General features: G+C 31.1%; 2 protein-coding genes across 13 annotated transcripts; both read right to left on the minus strand.

Moving 5' to 3' along the window:
- LOC8279767 (protein NRT1/ PTR FAMILY 8.1) lies at positions 1 to 3,297 on the minus strand. 4 transcript variants are annotated; one of them, XM_002520381.4, is made up of 5 exons: positions 3,080 to 3,297; positions 2,361 to 2,500; positions 1,943 to 2,160; positions 1,090 to 1,646; positions 1 to 955 (listed from the first exon to the last, which is right to left on the minus strand). In XM_002520381.4, exons 2-5 carry the CDS (start codon positions 2,464 to 2,466, stop codon positions 121 to 123), a joined length of 1,716 nt encoding a protein of 571 aa, XP_002520427.1. In that variant the 5' UTR covers positions 2,467 to 2,500; positions 3,080 to 3,297; the 3' UTR covers positions 1 to 120. The 4 variants fall into 4 exon arrangements, with proteins under 4 accessions (XP_002520427.1, XP_015575471.1, XP_015575470.1 ...); XM_015719985.3 differs by lacking the exon at positions 3,080 to 3,297 and adding an exon at positions 2,789 to 2,960; XM_015719984.3 differs by lacking the exon at positions 3,080 to 3,297 and adding an exon at positions 2,655 to 2,779.
- A 1,789-nt stretch (positions 3,298 to 5,086) lies between these two features.
- LOC8279766 (phosphatidylinositol N-acetylglucosaminyltransferase subunit P) lies at positions 5,087 to 8,209 on the minus strand. 9 transcript variants are annotated; one of them, XM_015719990.3, is made up of 7 exons: positions 8,057 to 8,194; positions 6,978 to 7,625; positions 6,626 to 6,688; positions 6,263 to 6,504; positions 5,844 to 5,916; positions 5,533 to 5,651; positions 5,087 to 5,404 (listed from the first exon to the last, which is right to left on the minus strand). In XM_015719990.3, the coding sequence occupies exons 4-7, from the start codon at positions 6,447 to 6,449 to the stop codon at positions 5,277 to 5,279; spliced, it is 507 nt and encodes a 168-aa protein (XP_015575476.1). In that variant the 5' UTR covers positions 6,450 to 6,504; positions 6,626 to 6,688; positions 6,978 to 7,625; positions 8,057 to 8,194; the 3' UTR covers positions 5,087 to 5,276. The 9 variants fall into 9 exon arrangements, with proteins under 9 accessions (XP_015575476.1, XP_048226373.1, XP_048226376.1 ...); XM_048370416.1 differs by having other exon boundaries at positions 6,626 to 6,691; XM_048370419.1 differs by having other exon boundaries at positions 6,978 to 7,055; positions 8,057 to 8,186.
- Between the last annotated feature and the right edge of the window lie 1,448 nt (positions 8,210 to 9,657).

Genomic DNA, 9,657 nt, shown 5'->3' on the forward strand with positions numbered 1-9,657 from the left:
TTTACTGTAAAACGCTTTAACTGAATTTTACATTTTTCTGTAAACAAGAAAACCCCATTCTTATAAGCACTGAGTTTATTTACAGTTGTTTTAACAACAACAATGAGATATGATCATTGATCAACGAAGAGTTCCCAATGGTGTTTTGTATGTGTACCACTTTGAGATAAAGAGAAAAGCTCCTAAATTCAGCACACTCAGTACTGCCAACACCCAGAAGAAGTAGTCGATGTGCCCATAATTCAGGTTGTCAGGTATCCACCCAGGTTTTCCATTTCTGGCGGTGATACTCATGGTAATGGTTACAAGGAGAGAACTCAGGTAATTACCAAGAGCCACGGTAGTGAGTGACAAAGCAGAACACAAGCTCCTCATGGCATCCGGTGCTTCCTGGTAGAAGAATTCCAGCTGCCCGATAAATGTAAAAACTTCTGCACAACCTATGAGGAAATACTGTGGAACTTGCCAAAATACGGATATGGGTACTTCTTTAAGTTCATAGTAGTTGTGTCGTCTAACCATTTGGAGCCTTGTGAGTTCTAGAACTGCTGCAGATACCATGGCAAATACTGATATGACAAGGCCAATGCCCATCCTCTGAAGTTGAGTGAATCCATTTTTATGACCTGTGAATTTTCTTACAAATGGCGCAAGAATTCTGTCATAGATAGGGACCCAGAAAATGACACTGAGAGTGTCGAAGACAGAAAGAGAGGCAGATGGGATCTTGAAACTGGAATTGCCAACATATTTGTTCATTTGATCACCTTGCAGCACAAATAAGTTGCTCATCTGGCTGTATACTGCAGCAAAGATTATACCAGTTGCCCATACAGGGAGCAACCGAATGATTGATTTCAGTTCCTCAACTTGGGTTACTGTGCAAAGTTTCCATGGGTCTACTGAATCCTTTACATTATCTGTTTCTGTTTCCACTGCTGCCTTGTCGAAGAAACTGAAGACCAAGATTACAACAACAGGTAAGAAGCTTTGAGTTTTTGAAGTTCAAAAGAGGAGACAAGATTTATTTTCTTTCAAGTTATTTCAGACTGTACTATTAATTTCAATATAACAAGTTAAGACACTAACCTGAAATCTTTGGTATGATCAATCCTGCGGCTTCCCTTGATGTTTGATTCAGCATCATTTGAGATCTCATACAAAAGAGCCTTGTCAGCAGGCACTTTAATTTTGTATTTCTTGATGGATGCCACTATCACCTGGAAGAGACGTGTGAAAGGGCTGCCTCCAGGCTTTTGGTTCCTGTACAGCTTTGTTCCTGAAAAGAAGCTAACAACAGCAATTGCCATGGCTATTGCAGGAATTCCAAAACCCCATCCCCAGCTCCAGTTCATTTGTACATAAACCAGCACAGAAGAAGCAATCAGACCTCCAACATTAATTGAGAAGTAGAACCAATTAAAGAAAGAACCCTTGTGCTTCTTCTCATTCTCATCTGTATCATCAAACTGATCTGCTCCATAGGATGAAACACAAGGCTTTATACCTCCCGTGCCTAAGGCTACCAGGTAAAGTGCAAGAAAGAACACTGCGCTTTGTGCATCAGTTGGATCACAGTCGTCTTTTGCATAACATTTTGGCTTTATACCGGGGATAGATGCTGATAATGCTAAAAGTGTCATGCCCTATGACAGCAAAGCCTTTCTTTGTTATTTTAGCTAGAACACATGCTTAAAAGCAAAGCGTTTACCAAAAACTCAGGCTGATCTTGTACAAGATTAAGCAGTTAAATATAATTGTAAAGACTGGATTAAGTTGAAATATGAATTCTATACTCCACATATATGGAAATCAAATGCAATTGAAATCCCTTTTGCTTTCAAATGCTATGTAAGTAAATGTTAAGGACAATCTTCTTCGACAAGTTGAAATTTAACATATACAGCATAAAACATCAGAAACCCCAGGTGGGTAAACTTACAATGACATAAATGATGGAGAAGATTGCAATAGTCCAATATCTTCCAAAATAAGCATCAGCTAGAAATGCTCCGATCAACGGTGTAGTATAGCATGTTCCACTCCAGTCAGAGTTATTTTTAGTAGCAGTAGCACTTGATTGATTCAATATATTCTTGAAATAAAGAACCAGGTTTGAGCTCATCCCATAGTAAGCCAACCTTTCACAACATTCATTTCCTGTTGATAAAAGACTAGAACTGATGAGCATGTTTCTTTCATGACCAGATAATTATCATCAAAATAAACTATACAAGGCACCCACAGGCTTAGCCTGGCGATAAGTTTATAGCTCAACTTAAGCAAGATCTCCGGCTCGAGTCCTCTTCACTCATTTGTAACTTGAAAAGAAAAGGAAAAAAAAAAAGTTGTACAAGTACCTATAATAAAGGGGCAAGCTCTCCAGGTTCCAGTTTTCTTCTTAGAAGCAGGATTCCCTCTGTAATCCACAGTTCCATCTTTAGTGTAAATGTCCTCCTCTTCCATTTGCTAGTGCAGAATTTCAAAATAACCTTAGCCCCTGCCAAATATAATATTGAAATGAAAGGTTAGACTCAATTGCAAATCCTAGAACTTTCTGAACATTAAACCAAAAAATAAACATGAAAAATTGGAGAATCTTTATATGGGTTTATGAAGGAACATACTAGGAACGGAAAAATAAGCATCCAAACCTTATTATACACAAAATTCATACAATGATCTAAGAAACCAAAGAAGCAAAATTTGCTCAAAGAACTATAATTTTATGATATCCATTCAGTAGTGATAAAAGATGAAGAGAATCACAACCACACCCTTTATATACCTGATCTGTAATGTGGAAAAAAGAGACACTATTGGAAAGCTTGATTGGGGCTTTTGACTAATAATATCTAAATATGACCAGAAAGAAGAGAGTGGAAAATTCTAAGCAAAAGAAAGACTGCCCATCAAGTGCATACACACGCACACACAGACACAGAGCCGTAAAGGGCTTTTTCTTTCTCATTCAGCAAAAAGTTTTTGGCGTTAAGAAATAAGCCAAGAACTGCAGTATATAAGTAAAGATTTACACAGTTATAAAGCAAGAACTCAAACTGGGTATGATTAATGTTACCTTTCTATGAACTCTTAATCATCTGTTTGAGTTGAAATTCTGAGAGATAAAATAATGGGTCTTCTTCTCTAACTCATTGTTTTCAACTAAATAAATGTGGCGTTGGGTTCAATTATGGGTAAAAGTAAGCTTCTTGCTTTCTGCTCATGCAGAATTGATTATAAGAAATTAAAATATTTAAGTCAATGAAACTGAATGATTTGTATGTTTCATGGAAAACTACGTACGCTTATCACTAGTCTTTGTCATGTTCATATGAGGTTTGGATGATTTGACCAATTCTAGCATAAATAATATGTTTGCCTGTTATTTCTATAATCATTCTGTTAGTATCTTAAGGAATTGTAACATGTATAAAGAATCTGCTGTCCCCTTGTCTTCTTCCTTCTGTAACATTTTTTTTATGGATGGGAAGTTTCACAGCATAACAAATATGTTTGATTAAAACTCATTAAATAATTTATTTCATTCAAGAGAAAAATATGAGATAAAAAATAAAATTAAAGAGATATTTTAATATTATAAAATGCATTAATGAACTAGCGTGGAATTTATTTAAAATTTTTATATATTTTATTATAATTTAATTTAGTTATACTCGATTTTATACAAATTTAATTATCAACTTTCATTTTATTTTTTTAATCAAACTTTTATTTCATTTAAAATATATAAATAATAAATTTTATAGATTTCGATTAAATACAAATAAATCTTTATTTTAAATGGTAAATTAAACAAAAAACTCAAAATCATAACTTTTTGATTCTCATAAAATGAGATTATCAAACACATAATTTCCTTTTTCGCCTTATTCTTTATGTATATATTATATTATATATTTGTATTATATAATATATATGAATTAGGCAAAATAATTGTGAAATTAGATATTTTATATTGAATAGCTCATTTGTAATTAAATAGAATCCCTATCTCCAGGATAAATAATATGGTTATTATAATTGGAATAAGAAATGTAATTTTTCTTTTTCTTTTAATATTTATTTTTATGTTCCAGTATGTTACATATCTTTTGCTTGATGGGTAATACATATAGAATATAATAAATAGTAAAAGAGTCATTTTTGTATTCTTAATTATTATTTTTTTGTTTAAACTTACTCATATGGTTAGCAACAAAAATGGGAAAGATATTATTCAGAAAATGACAGGCCAATAATATATACCCTAATGAATATACTTTGAAAGGCACAGAATAAATTGGCATAATGTGAATGCAAAACAAGAGAGTTCAAATTCAATTTTATAAATCATAAATGAAATTGTAAATGTGAATGATGTCTAAGTATGAACATTTTTTGATTTAATTTAAGGAATGGAATGTGAACAAAAGACTTTAAGCCAGCACCTTGAATTCTTCCTTTAAAAACACATACAAGAAAATAGCACTCACTCATTTGTTTTTTCTGTTTTTTTTTTTTTTTTTTTTGGGTTTACTGTTTTGTATTATTTTCCCATAGTTGATGATATCTCTTTCAAATACAACTTGCAAATTTCAATGCCTTTTCTTTTAAGAAAAGATAATAGTGGGACAATTCTCCATTGATGAAGTGTGACTATTAAGATATTTTTTAATTATTTATTTATTTATAGAATCATAATTAAATTTAAAATAAAATTTAAAATAAAAATAATATTGCAGGAAAATAAAATATAAATTATATATACAAATATTACTATACAGACAAACTTATTAAAATAAATAATTTATTTTTATTTATAACTGACTTAAATTAAAACTATAATTTTTTATTACTATATAAAAATTATTGTTTTATAAAGTATCATTAGACATAGATTTTACTGTAATTATTACTCCACTTGCTGTACAAAAGTGGCAACCTATAATTTGCCAATCCATTTAATCTGTACTAAGAAAATGAACAATGCTGTTTTAGTGCTGTAGCCAAGTCGAGTAAAGCTTATATTCTTCTGAAACGGTGTCATTTTTTCAATATTTTGAACAGGGCTTAAACACAAAAATTAGCCTAAAAGTCTCAGGCTTAAGAACCCCACTCTGTTTTGAGTTAGATTAATAAGTAGAAAAGAAATTGTAATCCAGCAAAACTCGGATCTTAAGAGGCAGATGTTCTTTTACTTTCTTTTTCTTTTGGTGCAACATTTACCAAAAGAAACCCGAATACACAGGAGACAGAATCCCAAAGTCCATCTGTCATCTTACATCAGTAAACATGAGTTCATTCATTTTACTAATACCAATATCAGATATGGGCTCAATGGCTTGCTCATGTTCTCCCTCAGTCAGAGCAACAGGATTTGCAGGATCCCTACTGAACTCATCTGCAAATTTACAAGGGCTTAAACATTAACCAGTGATTTTCATGTCAAACATAGATGAAGGAAATGTTTATAACAGCACTTACAAAAATTCATTTTAAAGGAAACACAATAACCAAGCTATGCCTCACCATAAACTGTACTCAAGGAAATTGCAGGAGGAGTCGACAAGAAGTTGAGACCAACGTAAAATAGAAGTGCTAGTACTACAGTAACCATTGCATAAATTGGGATGGCCAATGCCCAGTACCTAAGAAGAAACGGTGACAAATAAGCTAAAGAGTAATTTTGGCTGATAAAAATGGCTTCATACTGAAGATGTAAGGCTTTTTATTTATTCGTTCTAGTTTAAAAAGATTATAGAAAATAAAAACAATCTTTATGGCGGAGGAAACTTTTCTAAAATCAGACAAAGCTGAACAGAATATGCAACGCCATTCACCTGTCAGGATAGTAAAAGATGCCGATTGAATGTAGCCAAGCTTCAGGAAGATAAGCCCATACCAAGAAAATAACTGTTCAGATAGAAAAGTAAGAATTAATAAGAAATTAATAGAACCACCTTATCTTGTATTCAATCCTTGAGTAGAGTTAATATTCTAATGCAGTAAAGCAGTTACATTGCCTGATCGTTAACCGTTCAAATTGGATGCATGGCAGATAATAATACAAGTGGAAAAAAATTTATAAAGACAGATCTTACTAAGACAATCATCATAGAGAAGACATTCTGCACAGGTAAGGGTGCTCCTTATAAAGGGATTATTCAGACATCCCAAGAAAGTCATAATATGTACAGAATCTCGGACAGCAGAAACATCAATATAGTGAAATACAAATGAAAGTTAGGAAAAGATTGACCTGTAGCGACAATAGTTGTAATTGACCCTACAAAACCATAAACTTCTGAAGTCTTTGGTCCATGCTCTCCAGAGACTCCGAAGCCAGAAGCCCTGTCATCAGGGTCTAGAAAGGATACAGTTGCCCTCTTCCTCTTTGAAAAACTGAGAACTCTTCTAGGACTATTAACAGAATAGTGCTCTTCCATGGCTTGCTCATTCAAAACATTCTCGCATCTCAATGTACTCAGGTTAATGATATCGCTGATCCAAAATGCAAATGAAATATAGCAGAAAACAATTAAGCTAACAATTGCCTTCAGTAGAATGCTATTGCAAATTGATGGCATTTAAACAATAATAGCCTAAAATTAATAGATAGTACCTAACAATTAGGACCTAATCCTTGCTTTAAAGTGACATACGTAATCCTCCATAGGAGTACCATCTGCTGGTGGTTAAATGACAATATTCAGTTACAGCTGATATTCAATAGGCAAATACACATTTTATGAATTGATTATCTAGTTATTTACATGCTAATCTTATCTTTTTTAAGATAAAAATTTCATGCTTTATTTGCTACACAACTTTCAAGGACTAAAAAGGAGATGCTTTCCATTACATAAGAATTCTACCAAGTTCCGACCATCTGCGATGTAATGGAAAATAAGTGCTACTAAACTTAGGTGAAGCTATAAAGACAAGCACATACAGGTGAATGTTAAAAAAATTACCATGCTGCCTACGATATTTCTTATGTAGCTGCAAGTATCTTTATTAACTTCTCATTCTCATTTCAATTTGCCATCATCCTAAGGACAAAAGGCAAATTGTTGCACCACAGGTCATGTCATTTCAAAGAAAAAGATAAGTTGAAATAATGTTAAGAAAATCATTATGAATATCAGGATCCAAAAAGACCATGAGCCCTCAAGGCCTAATCAACCTGAACCTTTTCATCCAAAATTCTTGGTTCTCAGACATGTACGCAAAATCCTACTTGCGTCCAATTTCATACAAAAGAATAGGGGGAATGATTCATTGATCATGCTTTTCAAATGCCACTTAGATTCTAACTAAGGAAAAGACGACTAAGGCACTTTGATGAAAAGTTTAGTAATCTGCTGCAAGATGTGTAACCAACCAGCTCCTACAACATTTAAAACATCATGATCGCCCCATTTCTCAGCCAGTAGATTTTGTAACCCATAAAATGCAGCAGTGGACATTCCAAGGCGCACTCCAGTAGATACCTATTTGCATGGACTGTTACCTATTTGCAGTGAACATTTAAGACGCACTCTAGTACATACCCATCCCTTGAAAATGAGTACAACTATCTACACATTCAATAGTATTATCCGCATTTGACATTTTACAACCTAAGAAAAAGAAACAAAATTCCAGTCAACAACATTACAGAATTTCACTTTACAACAAACCAATCTTACACAACATTAAAGTAACAAGCCAGCATAGCAATCAAAGCAAAGAGGTGTCGGGAAGAATCAATATATGCAAACACAACTAACAAAGAATCAATATATTATATATGCTTAATCACAGAATTTCTTTTACAAAAAAAAAAAAAAAAAAAAAAGCAAACGCCGAAATGAAAGAAAATCATATATGCCCTTAACTAACAACTAATGCTATATCCAATCTACAAAGAATCACAAGATCAAACAATTAACTGTGCAGCAGAATTAGTAAAACTAAAGGCATAAAATCTTTAACTACAATCAAGAAACAGCTAAAAGCCAACTAAAGGAAGCAAGGGTGGAGGCGTGGCAGATATGGAGGGGAAAAAGACCTGGATTCAGAAGAGGCAGGAAGGGGGGAGGCGATTGCAGCAAGGGCGACGGCGATGGCAGCAAAGAGGGTTTGTGAGGGTGGAGACTCTGAGGTTCAGATGAAATTAGAAATCTTCTTTTAGTTTGTTATATCAGTTTTGATTAAATTATGCAGGTTTCTTATTTTTCTTAAATTTACATATAATATTAGTATTTTTATATTATTAGTAAGAAATTCTAAAATATACAGATCTCTTTATTTTTTATATAAATATTAAATTTTAATATTATAAAAATAAAGTAAGACTATATAATATATTTAAGTATTTCTAAACATGGTAACACAATATATATTTTACTAATATTTAATATTAATAATAAATTTAAGATTAACAACTGTATAACAAAATTAATGAGATTTTTTATATTAAATTAATTAATTAAAAGATATTATTATTAGTAAATATAATTTAATAAATATAAATAATATTATATTAGCACTATATAATTATAAGTTAATAATGTTAATAGGTTGGATTGAGTACTATAATAATATTTTTTAACGATTAGTTTTTTTCTTTTTAGTGTTTAAGTGATATTTAATTTGTTAATAAAAAGATTTTATAATATTCTTTTCATCTTAGTAAGTACTATGAAATTATGATGATTGATAAAGTTGTCTTGATTTTATTAAAAAAGATAAATAAAATAATTATAATAATTAATTAAAAGAAATATTACTAATAAATTTATTTAAAAATATAATTAATATTATATTTGCATTCCATATTGAATATTAATAAAAAATTTCTAATGATATAATATTATTTTGCAAATAAGTAAAATTTAACTTTTACTTGCAATAAAAATTCATAATTTTATTTATTTATTGATATATATATATATATATATTATCTTGTCATACTAACAAAAATCCCAAAATGGCTAAAAGATATAAGGTTCAAATCTCATGAGAAACAATACTGAATAATGTTCTTAACGTGCATAAGACGGTAAGATAATGGTTTCCGTTTATATAATATCCATGTGTCTAAATTTGAAACCTACACTGATGGTAAAACTAAATCCAAATACTTCAAAATCTGTATATTATTACATGTATCTATCTTATTAGGGTTCGATCGTATTGGGTACTCAGAAATATTTGCCCAACTGTCATCCCTCCGTAGTTTTATTCGTAAATTTTTAAAAATAATAAATAAAAGAGAAATCTTATTTAAAATTTTATACGGTTTTTTTCCAGTACAAAAAATACATTAATAAAAATAATAAATTAATTGACATATTTATTTGTAAAATTAAAAAAGATTAAATTCAATTTCTTTTATCCATTAACTATCAATATTTAGTATTTTTATAGTGAGGGTGTGCAAAAGTATTATCAAGATTAATGGTCACACAATGCTATTCCTATTATATATCTCCCCACCATTGAGATCTACTAAATAAAGGAGAAGGCTTAACCTGATAATGTTTTCTTGTTATCATTTATTTTTTTATTTATACATTTATTAGAATTGAAAAAACCAATCAATTTTATCAAAATTAATTAGTTAATCTTTGAGATGTAATATTGGTTTATTGTCCGTACAGAAGAAGA

This window comes from Ricinus communis, chromosome 1, assembly GCF_019578655.1.
Source record: "Ricinus communis isolate WT05 ecotype wild-type chromosome 1, ASM1957865v1, whole genome shotgun sequence".
Taxonomy (NCBI): Eukaryota; Viridiplantae; Streptophyta; class Magnoliopsida; order Malpighiales; family Euphorbiaceae; genus Ricinus; species Ricinus communis.